This window comes from Saccopteryx bilineata, chromosome 6 (assembly GCF_036850765.1).
Source record: "Saccopteryx bilineata isolate mSacBil1 chromosome 6, mSacBil1_pri_phased_curated, whole genome shotgun sequence".
In the NCBI taxonomy this organism is placed as follows: domain Eukaryota; kingdom Metazoa; phylum Chordata; class Mammalia; order Chiroptera; family Emballonuridae; genus Saccopteryx; species Saccopteryx bilineata.
This window is the reverse complement of record NC_089495.1, coordinates 146,767,048-146,788,950: the sequence shown is the minus strand read 5'-3', so window position 1 is coordinate 146,788,950 and position 21,903 is coordinate 146,767,048. Positions and strand designations below refer to the sequence as shown.

The 21,903-nt window shown below is 41.7% G+C and overlaps 1 protein-coding gene across 1 annotated transcript in view; it reads left to right on the top strand.

The window, feature by feature from the left end:
* Window positions 1–10,308: 10,308 nt before the first annotated feature.
* The window catches only part of LAPTM4A (lysosomal protein transmembrane 4 alpha), a 29,834-nt gene continuing 18,239 nt past the window's right edge, over window positions 10,309–21,903 (top strand). The window contains exon 1 of the mRNA XM_066236340.1: window positions 10,309–10,590. Coding sequence (XP_066092437.1) covers window positions 10,480–10,590 — 111 coding nt within the window. The 5' untranslated portion in view covers window positions 10,309–10,479. The remainder of the gene's footprint in view (window positions 10,591–21,903) is intronic.

Below are 21,903 nucleotides of genomic sequence, written 5' to 3'. Positions count from 1 at the left end.
TGTCTGTCTGTCCCTATCCATCCCTTTCTCTGTCTCTGTCACACACACACACAAAAAAAGTTGAAAAAGTCAATAAAAATTATTGTACATTCAGTTGATGACATACCATGCAGAGAGGAATAACTTCAAGTTGCTTTAAAACAGTAATTTGGAAATAAATGAACACAAAAAGAAATCAGTAATTTGAGTTGAGGGTAGAGGCTACAGCAGGCCTCAGGATTTACTGCCTGGAAGCTCCCTTCTGCTACTGCAGCAAAAGACTGCTTCCAGGATGTATGGTTTTACGGGTTGAAATGTGTATCCCCAAACTCAAATGCTGTCGTCCAAAACCCCAGTGTCTCAGAATATGACCTTATTTTTTTTTTTTTTTTCATTCTAGAGAGGAGAGGGAGAGACAGAGAGAGAGAAGGGGAGGAGGAGCTGGAAGCATCATCTCCCATATGTGCCTTGACCAGGCAAGCCCAGGGCTTCGAACCAGCGACCTCAGCATTTCCAGGTTGACGCCCTATGCACTGTGCCACCACAGGTCAGGCATGACCTTATTTTGAAATAGGGTCTTTGCAGATGAAATTAGCTAAATTAGGAAGAGGTCTTTTGGATGGGTCCTCATCCGAAGGGCCCTGTGTCCTTATAAAAAGGGGACATTTGGACACAGACAAGCACACAGGGAGAATGTCATGTGACAGTGGAGGCAGAGATTGATGTGAGTCTTCTATAAGCCAAGAAATGCCAAATCTCCAGCAAATCACCAGAAACTCGGAAAGAGGCATGGAACAGGTTCTCTCCCACAGCTCTCAGAAGGAACAACCCTGCCAACACTGTTATCAAACTAAAGGAATCCACTCATCTGCGCACATCAAAGCCCAATCAAAACAAACAGCTGTTTGCAACCAAGAAAGTAAAGGTTTATTTTTAAGGAAATCTCATTACATCGGAATCACAGGTGAGCTAATACTCAATTTCCAGGCTCTCCAATGGCTTCAAGGGTATGAATTATATAGGGAAATATCTTTAATCGTGGTGGAGTTAGGCTTGTGGTCTCTATTGACTTGGACGGTGCTAGCTAGGGTAGCTAGGGTTCTGATGTCTGCCGTGTCCATTGCTCTGTCTAGTTTTGCAAGGGAGTGGCCGTAGGGTCAGTTAGTTTTCATGGGCCTGAGGTCAAGATGTTATCTTTAGTTTGACCAAAACTCTGTTTCTGTGGTCAATAGGCCTGAGGCTTTGCTCTTCAGGCAGTTCAAAGCTGAGCAGTATCTAATGTCCTAAAGGCTTCATTGTTTAGGAAGAGAGTGGATGCACTGAAAGGAGAAATGGAGTTTCTCTGTGGTTACAGCAGGGGTCCCCAAACTTTTTTACACAGGGGGCCAGTTCACTGTCCCTCAGACCGTTGGAAGGCTGGACTATAAAAAAAACTATGAACAAATCCCTATGCACACTGCACATATCTTATTTTAAAGTGAAAAAAACAAAACGGGAACAAATACAATATTTAAAATAAAGAACAAGTAAATTTAAATCAACAAACTGGCCAGTATTTCAATGGGAACTATGCTCCTCTCACTGACCACCAATAAAAGAGGTGCCCCTTCCAGAAGTGTGGCGGGGGCCAGATAAATGGCCTCACGGGGCTGCATATGGCCCGCGGGCCATAGTTTGGGGACCCCTGGGTTACAGCATTTTGATCTCAGACTTTTGGCCACCAGAAGTGTGAGACAAATTTCTGTTGTTGAAGTCACCCAGTTTATCATACTTAGTTGGGAGCCCTGGCACACTAAAACCTAAGGCTTCCGTTTAATTATTTGTGCAGACCACTTCCTCAACTACTTTATAATAGATCAGGTTCCAAGAGGACTACTGCCACCATTCCTGTTCACCAAAATCCTGTTCACCAAAATTCATTGACATAAGAGGCACACGTTGTTGATGTGCTTCAGACTCTGCTGCTGCTTGGGCCTCATGTCTCCTCCTCACTTCCTCCCTTATGGCGTCTGTCTAATCTCAGCTGCTCTTTGCATCCCTGATTTATTTTGAAGGCCCTGGATATCTATCTGCTTCCAATTTTGCTGAACATCAAGTTCACTGATTTGTCATTGTTGGTCAAATAAGTTTTTAAATATGATATATATGTTTGCTTGCTTAGAGTTTGCATTGGGTGTGGGGGACAGGCTGTAAGCAGGCAGGGTGGTTATAGCCTAAGGCTTAGTTTTAAGTCTAAACTTTTCCCCACACCCTTGACTGATTGCGTGATGTGGGGTGGTACACTTTTATGAGGAATCCCATTATGCCTCAGATAAGTAACTTTGTATCAGAGGCTTCCTTGTTTGTATATTGGATTAAAGGTTTTGGTTTCTACACTATAAAGTGGGGCAGAACGGGAGCTTGCTCTCTGTTGGTTCCTGAGATTAGCATTAGAGAGGAGAGCAGAGAAAGGCCACGTGGAGGAGGCCAGGAGAAGCAGCCAAGATGGTGGAGTGTTGAGGGAGAAGCCAGTTTGTGCAGAGAGAAGGAAGGAGATGGGGAACAGAGGTGAATAAGTCTGGTGAGCTAGAAACCTTTGATTCTAGGATACTTGGATAAGTCAGTAGCTTTGTGAGCACTGAATGTGAGTGGGTTTTGGAGCCCAGTGTGTGTTTTCACTTGCCCGCCGGGTGCAAGCTAGGATTAAAGATGATGGCCCACCAGTTCTTGGCTCCATTGTTTCATTACCTTCTGTCCGATCTAATGCGAACCTGCATGGGCTGTGATGGTGGCTGTGGTTACTGGCCATACACAGTCATTCTTCTTGATGCTTCTGTAAGGCTTAAAGGAGAAGAAACAGAAAGATGCTAAACCTATGTGTTGGACAGATAAAATATATTATGCTCACTTTGTTAAAGATGGCGCTGCCCATGTGGAAGCCCGTTGCCCAGGTAATGGTATTGGTTGCCCTTCTTGCTTGGGATGGGCATGATTATATTAAAGTGTGTTGGGGTGGGCTGTGGGAAGGCAGGATCCTTGTAGCCTGGGGCTTGGTTTTGCACCTAAGCCTTTCCCACCCTTTTTGATGTGGGGTGTTGCACTCTCATGAGGAATCTCATTATGCCTCAGATAAGTGACTTTGTATCAGAGACTTCTTTGTTTGTATATTGGATTAAAGGTTTTGGTTTCTACACTATAAAGTGGGGCAAACTGGAGCTTGCTCTCTCAGTTCCTGAGATTAGCATTAGAGAGGAGAGCAGATAAAGGCCACATGGAGGAGAGGAAAAGTAGCCAAGATGGCGGAGTGCTGAAAGAGAAGCCAGTTTGTGTCGAGTTTGTGCAGAGAGAAGGAGATGGGAAACAGAGGTGAATAAGGCTAGTGAGCTAGAAAACTTCGATCCTAGGAAACTCGGATAAGTCAGTAGCTTTGTGAGCACTGAATGAGTGGGTTTTGGTGCCCAGTGTATGTTTTTACTTGCCCGCAGGGTGCAAGCTAGGATTAAAGCTGATGGCTCACCAGTTTTTGGCTCTGTTGTTTTATTACCGTCTGTCCGAATCTAATGCGAACCTGCACAAGCCAGGCGGCTGTGATGGTGGCTGCGGCTACTGGCTTTACACCTTTGTCACCATGTCCATACCAGAAGTCCTTAAGGTTAAAATTTAATTCCACAGTCCAAGTAGTGATTTTAGCCAAGTGCATGGAAAGTAATTTTCCTATGGTGATAATTCAACATAGTACTTTTCAACTTCAAGATACTTGGACAACACTTACTAATTACTCCTTCCAATTCCTTGGAGCAATTAAAAATAGAAACCACATGCTTAATTTGGCTAAAAGAGATAATTACCAATATCAGCAGGCAAATCTCCCTTGAGGGACTGGGGATAAATAATTAAATCATAGTAGAAATATTTTAAGATATGATTTGCCTTCTGCTCTCATCAGAGTAAAGAAATTAAAGTTTCATGAGAAAGCAACTTTTATTTCCATTTTACACATGAAAATGGAAAACAGATTTCAGAGAAAAAGCTTCTTGCCCAGACAAACACTGATTAGCTAGTAATCTAAACTGTTAATGTGAGAGTTATATGAACCCACAGTATTAAGAATTTTGAAAATCACAAATTCATTTTCCTCTTCTGTTAAAAAAAATCTGAGGGCAGCTCTTAGTATCTCCAAGTTCCCTTTCAAATATCAATAACCATTGCCCACTGTGGTAGTTAGAAGGCTTAGGTTAGTGGTTCTCAAACTTTTTGGTCTCAGAACCTTCTACACTTCTAAACATTATAGAGGACACCAAAGAGCTTTTATTTATATGGGTTATAGACATTAATAGTATTATATTAGAAATTAAAATTAAGATAATTTAAAAATATTTATACATTGATTTTAAATAACAATAATAAATTCATTATATGTTAACATATAATCTTATGAAAATTATATTTTCTAAAATTTTCAAAGTAATGAGAAGAGTGACATTATTTTATATATATATATATATTTTTTTTTTTTTTCATTTTTCTGAAGCTGGAAACAGGGAGAGAACAGTCAGACAGACTCCTGCATGCGCCCGACTGGGATCCGCCCGGCACGCCCACCAGGGGCCACGCTCTGCCCACCAGGGGGCGATGCTCTGCCCATCCTGGACATCGCCATGTTGCGACCAGAACCACTCTAGCGCCTGGGGCAGAGGCCACAGAGCCATCCCCAGCGCTCGGGCCATCTTTGCTCCAATGGAGCCTTGGCTGCGGGAGGGGAAGAGAGAGACAGAGAGGAAAGCACGGCGGAGGGGTGGAGAAGCAAATGGGCGCTTCTCCTGTGTGCCCTGGCCAGGAATCGAACCCGGGTCCTCCACACGCTAGGCCGACGCTCTACCACTGAGCCAACCGGCCAGGGCCATTATTTTATATTTATATAAAAATCTCTTCAATATTTGGCTGGGTAGAAGTAGCTGGATTCTCACATCCACTTTTGCATTCAATCTATTGTGATATATTCTTTTAGTTGAACTAGACAAAGAAAATTTAGCAGCACACAGATACATAGTTGGAAAAAGGAGGAGCATTTTAGTATTTTAGTAGCCCTTTTAGATATTTGTGGCTATTCTTTGATTTTAAACTAAAACTTAGTAAGTGGTAATTCCTTAAAGGTCAGTTACAATGTAGAATATGAAACCATAACAATGAACATTAAAAATTATCGGTCTAGCCTGACCAGGCGGTGGCGCAGTGGATAGAGCGTCAGACTGGGATGGCAAGGACCCAGGTTCGAGACCCTGAGGTCGCCAGCTTGAGCACAGGCTCATCTGGTTTGAGCAAAAGCTCACCAGCTTGGACCCAAGGTCGCTGGCTCAAGCAAGGGGTTACTCAGTCTGCTGAGGACCTGCGGTCAAGGCACATATGAGAAAGCAATGAATGAACAACTAAGGTGTCGCAATGTGCAATGAAAAACTGATGATTGATGCTTCTCATCTCTCTGTTCCTGCCTGTCTGTCCCTGTGTATCCCTCTCTCTGACTCTCGGTCTCTGTAAAAAAAAAAAAAAAAAAAAAAAAAAAAAAATTATCGGCCTACTGTGTATTTTGATTGGATCTTTTTACTATGCATGATTTTCTAACATTATGCATTGGTTATCTGGGATATATTGGTTCACCGAGTCATGCAGATATGAACATGTTGGCATCATACAACATCAAAAAAATCAGTTTATTTCACCTCCATTCACATCAGGAAAATCTCTATTATCAAGTCATGATGGTAGATATAATTTTTCTCTATTTTTTCTTTGAAAGTCTAATTTTTATCATTGGCAACAGATACTCCAGTTAACAGATAATCCAGTTAATTTCACTGATTTTCAAGAAACTGAATGTCAAATATGTATGTTTGAATTTTAATGTTTGCTGATGTAAAGCCAGTGGCCGCGGCCACCATCACAGCAGCCTGGCCCATGCAGATTCGCATTGGATTCGGACAGTTGGTAAAGAAACAATGGAGCCAAAAACTGATGGGCCATCATCTTTAATCCTAGCTTGCACCTGGCAGGCAAGTAAAAACACACATTGGGCTCCAAAACCCACTCACATTCAGTGCTCACAAAGCTACTGACTTATCCGAGTATCCTAGAATCAAAGGTTTCTAGCTCACCAGACTTACTCACTTCTGTTCCCCATCTCCTTCCTTCTCCAGCGTCAAACTCTGCACAAACTGGCTTCTCACTCAACACTCCGCCATCTTGGCTGCTTCTCCTGGCCTCCTCCATGTGGCCTTTCTCTGCTCTCTTCTCTGCTCTCTCCTCTAATGATAATCTCAGGAACCAAGAGAGTGAGCTCCCGTTCTGCCCCCATTTTATAGTGTAGAAATCAAAACCTTTAATCCAATATACAAAATAGGGAAGTCTCTAATACAAAGTCACTTATCTGAGGCATGATGAGATTGCACCACCCCACATCAAAAAGGGTGGGAAAGGCTTAGTCCTAAAACCAAGCCCCAGGCTACAAGGATCCTGCCTGCCCACAGCCCACCCCCAACACACATTAATATCACCTGGGCGTCGGCTTCCACGTGGGCAGTGTCATCTTTAACAAAGTGAGCATAATATATTTTATCTGCCCAACAGTTGGTCAGCCATTCTTTCAAGTTGGAACGGTGGTGTGTGAAAAAGCAGATAGTTGAATTATCAAATCTTGAAAGCCCCAAACCAGTTGTTTTACATGACATTTGGCTCACATTTAATTGGTAACGACTGTTCCTATAGCCACATTGATATGAGGGAAGCTGGCGAAGGGATGCTGGGAAATGTAGCCCATGGCAAGGCAGGTACCATTTCTGCCACACAGACATCCCCCACTCCGTCCTTCCTGTCCACACTTTTCCATACTATTCCTTCTGCCTCAGCTCACCCTTTCTCTTCGTTTCCTTCTACTATCAGCTTAGGTGTCCAGGAATCCTGATAAGTGGGTATTCTTATTCTGTGCTACTAACACACTTTATTACCTTGTGATAGCAGCTGTTATCTTTTTGTTGTTTTTGTTATCTTTACCTTAATAGCTGATTAGCTTTCCTCCTCCTACAGGCTATAAAAACTACAGCAATGACACAAGTCTGTCTTATTCATTCTTGTGTTCCATCACATGGGATATAAGAAGTCCTCGATAAAATTTTGCTAAACTAATGTAAATAAGACTAAGCCATTACAGTATTTAAAAGAGAAAGGTCGTTTAGGTGAGAAAGATTGATTCGGGTGAGAAGGGCTCACCCTAATTTCTTTTGCTGTGGATGTTTCTAAATTATTTTTTTCTAGAAATACTGCTCACTCCCCAGCAAAAAAGGACAAGCTGCTAACAGTACTTTAAAATTATTTTATCTAAAATGGTGTGTATATTAGATAAAAATTATCCAGACAAAACTCTATTATTATCCTTCCCCCCTTAAACCACAGCTATGTATGCTCTTTAAAAATTCATACCTAGTTCTAGTCCCCTGGTCCCTTCCCTGGGATAGTTTTAGCACAGGAAAAGCCAACCTCAAGAGCTGATCTGATGCCATGTTAAATATACCTGATTTAGAATATAGATTGATTTTAGTTTTCATAGAACAAGATAAAGTTTCCCCCATCTTTCTATTCTGTCATTTTATTCTTATTCTGTCTTATTTTTTGCTTGATCGTATTGTATTTATTTTTGTCTGCCACATTTTATATCAAAACAGAATAACAGTGCTGCCCATTAGAACAAGCTGGAGGGCTTTAAAAAATTCCAATTCTCTGGTCTTATTCCATAACAATTAAACCAGAATGTCTGGAGGTACTAGCTAGGTAACTTTCTATATAGCCTCAGGTGATTCCAACATGCAGCAAAGTTTGGAAACCACTTGCATGTTAGGTTTTAATCGCAGTTCTGACACAGACTGGTCTTGTAACCTTGGGTAATGGAGTTTAACTTCTCTGTGAAGTTAAATAATATAAAAGTACCTGCCTTATAGAGTTGTAAGTATGAAATGACTCAAAATAAACAAAGTGATCCATACATAGAACTTGTCAATAAGGGTTATGTAATTTTTTCTTGGGGGAGGGCGTTATTATAGTCTACTCCCTAATAAGTGGAGAAATGTCACTATGAGTTAAATTACTACTTCACTCCATCCTTTAGTGTAGCTTGGTTTAATTACCCCCCTCCCAGGTATTTTGAAGTATCATTCAAAGTAGGAAAATTGCCCGTGGACAATGCTTTCATTGTTGCAGAAGTAAAGTCTCTGCTTTCCCAGAATTTACATTTCAGAAGATGAAAAATATAATCGATATATCAATATATAATTTCTGGCAATGCTTGTTGAAGCTATGACAGTGCAAAAACTTTTAGTTGGAACACACTGCCCTCTCTTCGACTAGAATATATTTGGCTGTGGGAAGGCCCTTCTATTCCCTAAAAGGAAGTGTAGGTACTTCCAAAGTGTTAAATCACAGACTGGATGATAAAGGGGTTCTAAGAAAGGTAACCTCACAGGATGATCTAATCATAAATTTCTTACTGGGAAGATCTTCATGTGTAGTCATGCCCCAGGCATGTAACTTTTTTTAAGTGAAAAGTTTCTCTTTGCCTTAAGCAAGCAACCCTGTTCATGTACCTATATGTTAACCCATTTTAGAAATGTGTAACCACCCTTAAAGGGAACACATGGTCTTTTACTATCCTGTAATCCAGGGGTCCCCAAACTTTTTACACAGGGGGCCAGTTCACTGTTCCTCAGACCGTTGGAGGGACGGACTATAAAAAAAAAACTATGAACAAATCCCTATGCACAATGCACATATCTTATTTTAAAGTAAAAAAACAAAACAGGAACAAATACAATATTTAAAATAAAGAACAAGTAAATTTAAGTCAATAAACTGACCAGTATTTCAATGGGAACTATGGGCCTGCTTTTGGCTAATGAGATGGTCAAAGTGCTCCTCTCACTGACCACCAATGAAAGAGGTGCCCCTTCCGGAAGTGCGGGCAGGGGCTGGATAAATGGCCTCAGGGAGCCGCATGTGGCCCGCAGGCCGTAGTTTGGGGACCCCTGCTGTAATCTGACCCCTGTCTTGCTCTCTCCCACCTTTATGTAATCTTCCTTACATTCCCTCCTTGATTTCAAAAACATAAAAGAAACTGCAAAACTGTCATTATCGGGATCATCTGAGATCTTGCTTCCCAGCATTGTCAATTTGGCTCAGATAAAATCTTACAAAGATTCCTTACAACTTTGAACATTTACTTCGACAACATGTTTTTTAAAGGAAAAAGTCATAGCAGAATCACTTCGCACAGCGGAAGCGTGCTGGGCCCATAAAGGAAAAAGTCGTTAAGAATCTTCTACAAATACAAAATCAACACATGCCAAAGATTTTATTTACTCATTAATTGAGGAGACCAGTAAGATGTCCGTTAGTTTAAAGAATTTAAGTATCCACTTTGTTACTGAATCAGGAATAGGAATGAATTTACAAATGAGATGCAAAATAGCTTTTTCCAAGGAGGGGAAAATTCAATATGAAGTTCAATAAACGAAAGTATTTTATCTTGCTCGCAGCTATCCATAATTTAAGAGTTGTGCAGAGCACCACAATAAAAGATGGAGCCCCCACTCCCTTAGAATCAGAATACAGGGAAGGTGTGCCAGACTTTGGCTGGTTTTCATTGAAGACACCCAGTAATCTTTTGTTCCATTTCAGTATGTATACAATTCTCTCTATAAAAATCATCCTGATGATCCGTAAACGTCCAGCATCTAAGCAGGTTTCCGTCTTCCACCTTTCTTGTATTATTCTCAAGCCTTTTGCCTCTTTGTTGTCTTTGGCAGGGTTGGAAGGCATTTTTTTTTCTTCTACAGCAGAGAGGAGGGCCCCAGAACAGGAGTTGGCCCCGCCCATTTCCCAAAGGCACCGCCCCTGCCAGCTCAATAATGGGCTACGCGCAAAGGTCACGTGAGTAGCCGCCCTCCCAAGATGCCGCCAAAGCAATACGTGGCAAAGACATCACTCAGAAAAGTCCTTCGGCCTTTCTGTCGGCTGCGCATCCCGTCTCTCCCTTTTCCTAGTAAATGCCTTTCTGTGGCCGCTCTCGCCTCGGAGATGGTGACTGACGAGGACACACCCAACCACTACTTCCTTAAACCTCCGAGCCAGCTCTTGCCGTCACTTAAGAGCAGAGGCGAGTTGCACTTCTGATTTGGCGTGACGTCTTGTCAATCTTCGAGTTTCTCCAATTAGGGGTCGAGTCGCCCCTGCTTTCCGCTCTTCCATTGGCCTGTGTGCGGGGAAGGTGGAGGAACGAAGGGTAAAGCGAGGTCGCGCGAGAGCGGCCCTCAGTCCTCAGTGCGCAGGTGCGAAGTGGCTGGCTGGGGCCCGTGCTGGGGGCGGGCTTGAAGACGCGTCGTTTGGTTTTGGACCGCGGTGACAGAGCTTTGCTGGGTTCAACTGTTGGGCGGAAAGCCTTTGTCCGGGGTCCGGCCAAGAACAAGCTTCGCGAGGTTCCCAATGGTGTCCATGACTTTCAAGCGGAGCCGCAGCGACCGGTTCTACAGCACCCGGTGCTGCGGCTGCTGCCATGTCCGCACCGGGACGATCATCCTGGGGACCTGGTACATGGTAAGCCCGGGCGGGGCGGGAGGGTAGGGCCCTGGGGGGAATGCGCATGAGCGGGAGGTGGCGGAGCCGGGTCGGGAAGGAAGGGAGTGTTCCCTGGGAGGGGAGGAACTGAGAACTGGGTGTTGGGTGGGGCAGGAAGGCGAGGGGCAACTTCTTTTTTGGGTGCTCTAACTTGGAGGGAGGGGACTATCCCGGAATCTTTGTGGAGGTGGGGAAGGAGGAGGACGAGGGGGTGGAGGGGGTGGAGAGGGTGGAGGAGGAGGAGGAGGGGGTGGAGGGGGACGAGGAGGACGAGGAGGAGGAGAAGGAGGAGAAGGAGAAAAAGGAGGAGGACGAGGAGAAGAAGATCCTTCCGAGGCCAAAAGAGCTGGGTTGAGAGAGGCGTAGGCTTTGTGGGCGGAGGGGAATGAAGGTATTGGGTTTTGGTGAGAAGTTCTGGAAGTTACCAAGTTTCGGCTCTTTTTGTACTTCCGTCATCTGCAAGCCCCCACCCCCTACCCCTCCCTGCTCCCTGGAGTTTTTCTCCCTCACAATTATGGACCGACCTAAATATGCAGCCTGGGTTCGACGTTGTTTCTTGCCTGAAGGGAAAGGAAAAGGTCAGCGTGCAACGCAGACCGTGGTTCCCGGAGCCTGTTTGTTAGAATGTGTCTGTGATTTCGGCAGGAAGACCTCTCGGAGGCCATACCATTTGTTGGGATTTACACTCGATCAACTTGGCTGTAGCTGTACTATCCCCTGCACATTAGACGCTTTTTATATCACACCTGTTTTGTTTTTTTAAGAGACCTTTTTTGAGAGCCCGTGCTAGTCTAGCCACATCTAGCATTCCCTGGATTTCAAGATCAATGTAATAACCAAGTTGGCATTGTTACTGATTTGATGGTTCACTAGTAATGCTTCGTGATTTCTTATTTCCAGTATACATACGTTTTGAAGCTGTGACTTCCAAATATGTGGTTTCGTTTAGGTAGTTTAACGCTGTGATGACATTACAGAGGCTTTGACAGACTTTTGCTGTCGACGTGACTACTTTTCTAATGACTTTGTAATATTTTTTTGTGTGTGTGTGTGTGAGGTTGTGACATTAGTGACACTGCTCAGTTTCTGATGACTTAAATTTAAAGGGGGAAGAGCTTTATCACAGACGTTCTTTTTGCCTTTCTCTGTTCTCATGACTTCCCCACACAGTGCCTTGAAATCATTACTGTTTGGACAAACACCAGATGAGAATTATCTCCAGTTAGGCAGATAGTGTTTCATGGCCCCCCTACCCGCCCAGGGGACTATCTGCTGTTCACATTATTCCTGACTGCCCTGAGGTTTTTTTTACAGCCTTGCTTCATTAGCGAACATTAGAAACAACAGAACTTGAGTGTGTAGGCTTATTTGCTTGTTTCTAAGTTTAATATTTCCTATACTTTTATATTCAGAAACATCACCGTGTCATCTTATTGGTGTAGTTTTATATCACACTTATCCTGTAAAGAAAGACTCCCTTCTTGTTCTGTATTTTAACTGACTTGTGATACTGGACATCAATCAATTAATGGCAATAGCAGATGTTATATTTCTAACTTTTATTTCTAATCTATTTTGCTAAAGGTATGGGACTTTAATTTCTTTTGTTTGCCCTTAGCTCTGCCTTTGTTTCCTTAAAATAATAATTTAAATCTTTAGAGTCCTCCAGCCTCTTACTCAACCCTGCCTTCCTCATCAAGAGATGCTCTTCCCTCCTACTTTAACTGAGAGTGAGTGTCCAGTAGGCTGATACTCTTGCCTGCAAGCCCAGCCTTCCTTTTTCTTCTCAGTGCTTTTCCTCCATTCACAGGACAAAGGATTTCTAACTCCAGAAGAAATAACATCCATCCCAGTTTCAACCATCTGAATGTAATTGGCTGTTTTTCTTCCAAGGCAGATTTTTTTTGATGCTCTGAGCTCAGCTCACAAAAGTGAAAGGAATAGCAGGGAAAAGTGGGAGTTATAAAGAGCAAAACTCAAAATTCAGGGAGAAAAACTTAACTAAGAGCATTTATTCTCCCAAGATAGGGGATGAGGAATTTGAATCTCTTCTCGAAGCACTTGATGTGGAAACTGCACGTATCTTCCCTTTTTCATGCTTTTAGCCATCGCTGTTCTCACTTTGCGTGGACTTTTCTAGTTAGTAGAACATTATAAGCTGCTAAATCAATTAACTTTAAATGAAGAGAGTTACTGATTATTTACAGTGGAAAAAGCAGTGGTGGATATACAATAAGTCATCACAGGGCTCATATGTAATTAATCTTTTTTTTTTTTTTTACAGAGAGAGTCAGAGGGATAGACAGGGACAGATAGACAGGAATGGAGAGATGAGAAGCATCAATCAATAGTTTTTCGTTGTGCATTGCGACACCTTAGTTGTTCATTGATTGCTTTATCATTTGTGCCTTGACCGCGGGCCTTCCGCAGACCGAGTAACCCCTTGCTCGAGCTAGCAGCCTTGGGTCCAAGCTGGTGAGCTTTTTGCTCAAACCAGATGAGCCCGTGCTCAAGCTGGCCACCTCGGGGGTCTTGAACCTGGGTCCTCAGCATCCCAGTCCGACGCTCTATCCACTGCACCACCGCCTGGTCAGGCATGTCATGAATCTTTTCTTTTTTTTTTAATATATTTTTTTAAATTTTTATTTATTCATTTTACAGAGGAGAGGGAGGGAGAGAGAGAGAGAGAAGAGACAGAGAAAGAAGGGGGGAGGAGTTGGAAGCATCAACTCCCATATGTGCCTTGACCAGGCAAGCCCAGGGTTTCGAACCGGCGACCTCAGCATTTCCAGGTCGACGCTTTATCCACTGCGCCACCACAGGTCAGGCCTCATTAATCTTTTGTATTATTACCTGCCACATAGAAGCTCTCAGATGTTTCTTGGCTTGAACATGGCACCTGCCCTCAAGATTTTTTGGTATTACAAAGAGTTTTGGAGTACATACACAAATGAAATTTATGGTACATTGACAAGGGGGAAGGAGAAAGTGATCAGAGTCTAACCAGATTAAGGCCATTGGTTTTGTTGGTTACAGTATTGCTGTTGACTTTTAAAAGTGTGGCTTCAGTGCCATAGCAATACAAGGACTAGCTGGGGAGACAAATAACATTTAGAAAACAAAATCAACTAGAGAAAAGTGTAATATAGTATCTCTAGAACAAAGGATTTGTCCAAACTGCATTTTGTTGCCAGGAGCTCCCTTACCAAGATGGAGAAAAAAATAAGGGAGTAGGTAGAAGGTCATTTCCCTTTCCAGCTCTCTTGTCATGGTACTCTCTATTTCAGATGGAAGAATATGATTCTCTTTGGATTGCCTCTGTGTTATTTGGAACCTAGGGATGCAACCCTCCCACCTGCTGGATCCAGACACCATATCAATGACTTTGTATCTGATACGGTGTCATTGCTTTCTAGCAACTCCTTCTGCAGGTTTAGTGTTAAGGCGACGGTAACACTATATACTGAAGTATTAATTGTATGGTACTAAATAGTGCAATAGGATATAGAGAAGTCGGAGCCAGTTATATGCACCAGGCTTGAAGTGTTTGTCTTTGGCATTTTTAGATTTAAATGGAGCATGGCTGGCTTAATATTTGGTTAAGGAATAGATGAAATTTCAGAATGAACTCTATTTTAAATTCTGTAATTTCCAAAATTTTTTTTCCTCTAATTTATTAAAGAACTTGGAAGACAGATGAGGGTATATTTACCATGTAATGTTTATTGAATGATTGAAAATGGGTTTAAAATTCTGCAGATGTCCTCCATTGTTAATGGTGTACTGCAAGAATGCGTTTTGAGCATTCAATTTTTTTGAGCAATTACAAAAAATATTTGTAATATTTTTAGGTCCTGGAAAGGTTTAATATATGGCTACTTTTTTAAAAATTTGACAACAGAATTTATTTTGAAATTATCCATCTTTCTTGGGGGAAGGGTGAACCTTATTGTCTATTTAATTTATGGCTAATTTTGCATGAGTGCCTGAAACATAAGCAGTCTAAAGTGAGATAGTTGGGAGAGAAGTGAAGACAGGTTTCCTCCTCAAGCTTATCCCTTCCCAGCTTTCTCCTCTGACTTACGTAAGTATAGTTTGGTGATATTTCAGAGTTAGCACCTTTCCTTGCACACACTGCTCTGGCCTAGTTCTTCTCCCTGAGATGTTGTTCTTCCCACAACTCTTAAAGTTCATGAAGAAAATTTTCAAATACACAAAATAGTAAAATAGTATAAAAATCTCTCACTTATTCATCACCCAGTTTTTTTTGTTTGTTTTTTGTATTTTTCCGAAGCTGGAAACGGGGAGAGACAGTCATACAGACTCCCGCATGCGCCTGACCGGTATCCACCCGGCACGCCCACCAGGGGGCCATGCTCTGCTGCAACCAGAGCCACTCTAGCGCCTGGGGCAGAGGCCAAGGAGCCATCCCCAGCGCCCGGGCCATCTTTGCTCCAATGGAGCCTCGGCTGCGGGAGGAGAAGAGAGAGACAGAGGAAGGAGAGGGGGAGGGGTGGAGAAGCAGATGGGTGCTTCTCCTGTGTGCCCTGGTCAGGAATCGAACCCGGGACTTCTGCACGCCAGGCTGACGCTCTACCACTGAGCCAACCGGCCAGGGCCTCACCCAGTTTTAATCATTAACACTTTTGCCAATTTTGGTGAATTTTCTAATGATTAGCTCAAATGTTTCTTGGTGAAATTTCCCTTGCTTCTTGGTGAAATTCCTTGCTTCCCAGCCAGAGGCGTCTGGTTTTCTGATTGTGTACCTGGAACAGTTCCCAACGATCTCCCGTCTGTACTTTAAGATACTACTTATCACACAGTAGTAGAATTATCTTATTTTTCTCCCCACACAGGATGTTTTCTTTCAAGGAGGAAGGTGATATGTTTTACTCTTATTAAATGTGTATGGTAACATTAATTAGAACATTTGAAGTATTCAGTAGACGTTTGTTAAGTGAATTGTGTCATACAAAAAACAGTAGGAATAACTCATTTGTAACTGGACATAAGGGTAAAAAACAACAAAAACTTATACATACACATTTTATAAAAACTTTCTGTAATTTTTGTATTAATGACTATTGGAGTGACTAATAAAATGAGGTAGTTTCAGGGGGCACAGTTTAATAACACATCATCTCTATATTGCATTGTGTGTTCACCGCCTCAGGTCGTTTGCTTCATCACCCGCTTACCCTCTCCTCCCTCCCCCACCCCCTTTCCCTCTGCTGATCATCAGACAGTTCTCTGTGAGATGATTTGTTTTTGTTTTTTCTTAATCCATACACTTATTAAAATTCAAAGATTGTTAATTTTAATCTTTAAATGATGACAGTTCTTTGCTGACTTAGAGCAGGGGTTCCCAAACTTTTTACACAGGGGGCCAGTTCACTGTCCCTCAGACCGTTGGAGGGCCAGACTATAAAAAAAACTGAACAAATCCCTATGCACACTGCACATATCTTATTTTAAAGTAAAAAAACAAAACGGGAACAAATACAATATTTAAAATAAAGAACAAGTAAATTTAAATCAACAAACTGACCAGTATTTCAATGGGAACTATGCTCCTCTCACTGACCACCAATGAAAGAGATGCTCCTTCCGGAAGTGGGGGGGGCGGATAAAAGGCCTCAGAGAGCCGCAGTTTGGGGACCCCTGACTTAGAGAGTTGTAGACTTGGCTCTCTGTGGATCCCTCTTTGCCAAAGAGACCCTTATTCGGATGCCCTGAAGCGAACATGTTGTTTTAATTATAGTGTCCGCAGATACTGACTTGTGGCAAGATATGCTGTGGGAAAAGTGAAGAAGAATAATTAAATTACAAAAACCAGTCCACAAAAGCATCTCCTGAGATGGGTGTGGTGACGAAATAGGAAGCAAAGAGGAATTCCTTGGCCAAGGCACAGTGCTCCCAATGGATCTAACTCTGTTTCTTTGTAACAGTGAAATCTAATGCACCTGGCTTTTGTTACGTTGTTTGCTTACTGATACAAGGTGTGCAAAATCTTTCCAAGATAATGCAGACCATTTGGTCTGACCCACTGAGTTTGTAGTACTGCTCTCATATTGGTGAGTGGTATGTTCTTTGCCCACGGTGTTAACAGATTTGCATAGTTGCTACCTTCTATGCCTCCCCACATTACTAGAATTAGAAATTTTAATTACCTTTTTGTTAATTTTCTTTGTTAAATGCAAAAGGAAAAATGAATTGGGAGTAAATATTTTGGAATTGCACATTTTTGCTATTTTCAGAGAAATTTTGTATTGCAAGACTAAAATTAGTTTGATATATTTTTTTGAAGACTGCTGTATGGAACTTAGTAGGAATACCAACTGCAATTCCAAGCAAAGAGCACAGGGTCTGCATTTGAGCACAGGGCAGTGGGCAGTGGCGAGCCTTTCAGGGTCATAAGATGGGTTTTCCAGGTCAGTGTTTCAAATGTAAGTTGATGGTGACTTAATGGGGTATATAATTAACTCAGTGATGATCTGAAAATTGTGTGTGCTTTTTTTAAAAATAGTACTACTTATTTTCCCATTTCTTGGTCCTTTTGGAGTGTCATTTCCTTTATTTAATAATTGAGTTTGTATGTTTTTCTTGACATGAGAATGTTTTTTCTATGGAGTGCTTTTTACTGTGACTATTGTGTTTAGCAGAGTTTGCCAAATTGATTCCAACCTTATTTCCTTAAACAGAATATATAAGTTCAGTAGATAAATCTTGATTGTTCAGTAATTCACCTGATCGTATTAACTCGCATATGATATACACTGGTCACATGCATTACAATGAAAATGGACAATTAAATTAAAATTCAACTGGGGAGCCATCTTGGAAATAGGATTTTTCCTTGTAAGACCTTTTAGGAATTGAATGGTAAAGTGTCTTGCCTTTGAGCAATGCAAGGATAAAGCCATGTTACTGAACATTTATTGGAGAGTACAGTATAAATATTTTATAACCCTAGATAATGGTTTCTTTTGGAAAGACCTCAAAACAGGAGTTGCTTAGGAATGGTTATATGTAATCACACGGTACAAAGAAGCAGGCAGTCTTTAAAAGGGCCAGATTGTATTCTAGCTGCATCCTTTATCAGCTCAGTGAACTTACACAAATTAGTTTGGTTTTTTTGAGCCTTAGTTTCCCCATCTGCAGATGGACTTTAGTAATATTTCACTTAAATAAGTGAAGTATTATATGGCAATGTACTTGGTATATTGTATATCTTCAGACACATTAGTCAATTGTGTATTTGATAGTGTGACATTGCTTAGATCACCTAACCTTATCTTATTTAAAGATAAAACTTGGGTTGCTTGTTTTAGAGCAGGGGTCCCCAAATTACGGCCCAGGGGCCACATGGAGCCCCCCGAGGTCATTTATCTGGCCACCCGCCGCACTTCCAGAAGGGGCACCTCTTTCATTGGTGGTCAGTGAGAGGAGCACATTGACCATCTCATTAGCCAAAAGCAGGCCCATAGTTCCCATTGAAATACTGGTCAGTTTGTTGATTTAAATTTACTTGTTCTTTATTTTAAATATTGTATTTGTTCCCGTTTTGTTTTTTTACTTTAAAATAAGATATGTGCAGTGTTCATAGTTTTTTTTAATAGTCCGGCCTTCCAATGGTCTGAGGGACAGTGAACTAGCCCCTGTGTAAAAAGTTTGGGACCCCTGTTTTAGAGAATGTGTAATGCCTTTGACTGATAAATTTAAGCCCTGATAAAACTGTTATTTATCATTCTGGGTGGACAGGAAAGAGCTGTATAATACAGTGTGTCCATAAAGTCATGGTGCACTTTTGACCGGTCACAGGAAAGCAACAAAAGACGATAGAAATGTGAAATCTGCACCAAATAAAAGGAAAACCCTCCCAGTTTCTGTAGGATGATGTGGCAGCATGTGTGCATGCACAGATGATGATGTAACACCGTGTATACAGCAGAGTAGCCCAAGGCCATGCCAGTCAAGATGTGGATGGTACAGAGGAAAGGTCAATGTGTTCTGTGGCTCGCTAAATTCGAATGCGTGACCAAAGTGCAACGTGAGTATCGGTGCATTCATAACGAAGCGCCACCACATAGGAATAACATTACTCGGTGGGATAAGCAGTTGAAGAAAACCGGCAGTTTGGTGGAGAAACCCTGTTCTGGTAGGCCATCAGTCAGTGATGAGTCTGTAGAGGCTATACGGGATAGCTACCTAAGAGCCCTAAAAAATCTGTGCGTGAGCCCACATTGAACTGCACTGAATAGGTATGAAACTGGGAGAGTTTTCCTTTTATTTGGTGCAGATTTCACATTTCTATCGTCTTTTGTTGCTTTCCTGTGACTGGTCAAAAGTGCACCATGACTTTACAGACACACTGTCATTTGTTTAAAATGCTGTTGATAAGACCCAAACAGTTCTTGAAAGTATCAAATCTTCAGATTTTCAAGAAGGGGTAGAGAACAGATTCTATGAACTATAGATAGCAAAGCCTAACTCCAGTCTAGGAGAAGTTTCTCTCTGAAATCATTAACAGTTTTAAGCACTTACTTAAAGAAATGGTGTCTCCTGGACTACTGCAGAGACTCAAAACTAGAGGCATGAATGTTTCCTTTTTAAATGGAGTTACAACCCTTCCAACCCACTGCAGCAAAAGTCACCAGGTTAATTATGGTGGGATTTCAGCAGGATGTTTGACAAAAGTCTCAAGATGTTCCTCCGGATCAGATAAAGAATTTTACTGAAAGGTTTTTAATGGGAAGAGGACAACCTCCGGCCCCTTTGTCCTCGCTTTGTTCTCTTATTAGTGACTTGGATGGAAATACTCATTACATGCTAATTATATTTTCAAATGCAGGGTGCTGAGAGAGATAGGAAATCTATAGAATTCAATCTATTAGAATCTGAAAATTTTTTGACAGGCAAGAGTGATGAGATTTGATTGCAAATATGTATGAAGGCTTATGCTTGGGTCTCGAATGTAACTGAACCAGGTAGGTGATAGCTTAGTCCAGTGGTTCTCAAACTTTTTGAAGTTGGGGTGCATTTAAAAGCCTACAAATAATTGTAGGCGCACTATATACATCTGAGAAATATGTTATATAATAAGTCAAATATTAAAGAAAAATAAAGTTCAAGCATGCTTTTATGGTAATTAAAATAAATACGATAAAATTAAATTTATTCTGACATTAGAAAACATTTTTGTTACATTTTTTTGTTGTACTTTTTAGAATTCGTAAAAAAGGGGTTAAAAAATGACAAAAAGTAATTTTTTTATATATAATATATAGATACATTCTTAGTAAGATTTAGTAAACTTGGCAGGTCCCAGTGCGAATGTGTTAAATGTTTTCCTTCTTGTGTTTATGAGAAACATGACCCTGATTTCTTCAATGTTTGGGCATATATTTGGAAGGCAAACTCTCATTCCTCGTCAATACATTGAAGAATTCCTCTCTTTTTATTCTTAGTTGTGTTGTGTGCAGAAAACCCCCACCATACATATCATCTTAACTTGACACTAAACAAAGGATAGAAGAAACTTGCCTCCAGTCTTTCCGGGGAACATGAGGGGTAGTATAAACAATCCAGCACCACAGCTTAACAGCCTTTTTGCAGCCTAATCAGGCAAGTGAGGTGGGAGTTTGGGCAGACTGTCAGCTTATAGCCAATTCCCTACACCTCTGTGCCCCCAAAATCTAAACACTTTGAGAACCACTGGTTTAGTGGGATCAAGTGTAGAAAAGAATTGGGGGTTTTAGGGAGTTACTTTCATATAACAATCAAAAAGTTTAGGCCAGTGTGATTTTAGGCTCCATTAATTAGAATGTGCTAGTTAGGGACCTGAGACCAGCCCTCCCCCCACCCCCATGTTCTCTCCAGGCCTGTCTTAGCTCACTTTAATAGTGTATAGGGAAGGGCAGGGAGGACTTAGTGAGGTAGCTGGGTGCTGTGCTGGTGAGAACCCGTTCAAGTACCAGCCTGTTCTTCGGGAGAGGACATCTGGAGGCACATGTCAGCTGCCCCTGGGTATTAGAGGAGCACTTATTTGGTAGGATGAGTGGATTATTGCAGAGGGTAGAATTAAGATAGTGGTGAAATTTAAGTGACATAGTCGAAATATTGGCAGGTCCTTAAAGCATTTCAGTCTTTAAAGCATTAAGTCAAGAGGAAATAGTTCTCTGTCACAGGATAGGAGATACTGTGGAGGAGTTTCAGGCTTACGTGATGGCTCATTTTATGTTTATCCAAAGGCTATAATATATATTTATCTGATGGATCAGTATATTGGATGAACTGGCATCTTCAAAACCAGAAATTCCGCGATTAGCATAGTAGTATGTAACTCTGAACACGGATGATTTGTAATGATCCCCCCTTTTTTTTTTTACAGAGACAGAGAGTCAGAGAGAGGGATAGAGAATGGAGAGAGATGAGAAGCATCAATCATTAGTTTTTCGTTGCGGCACCTTAGTTGTTCATTGATTGCTTTCTCATATGTGCCTTGACCGTGGACCTTCAGCAGACCGAGTAGCCCCTTGCTCGAGCCAGCGATCTTGGGTCCAAGCTGGTGAGCTTTTGCTCAAACCAGATGAGCCTGCGCTGAAGTTGGCAACCTCGGGGTCTCGAACCTGGGTCTTCGGCATCCCAGTCTGACGCTTTATCCACTGCGCCACCAGCTGGTCAGGCTGATCCTTTATTTTTTTTTATTTTTTTATTTTTTTTATTTTTTAATAAATTTTTATTAATGGTAATGGGATGACATTAATAAATCAGGGTACATATATTCAAAGAAAACATGTCTAGGTTATTTTGTCATCAAATTATGTTGCAAACCCCTCGCCCAAAGTCAGATTGTCCTCCGCCACCCTCTATCTAGTTCTCTGTGCCCCTCCCCCTCCCCCTAACTCTCTCCCTCCCTCCCTCCCATGTCCTCCCTCCCCCCCCACCCCTGGTAACCACCACACTCTTGTCCATGTCTCTTAGTTTCATTTTTATGTTCCACCAATGTATGGAATTATGTAGTTCTTGTTTTTTTCTGATTTACTTATTTCACTTCTTATAATGTTATCAAGATCCCACCATTTTGCTGTAAATGATCTGATGTCATCATTTCTTATGGCTGAGTAGTATTCCATAGTGTATATGTGCCACATCTTCTTTATCCAGTCTTCTATTGAAGGGCTTTTTGGTTGTTTCCATGTCTTGGCCACTGTGAACAGTGCTGCAATGAACATGGGGCTACATGTGTCTTCACGTATCAATGTTTCTGAGGTTTTGGGGTATATCCCCAGT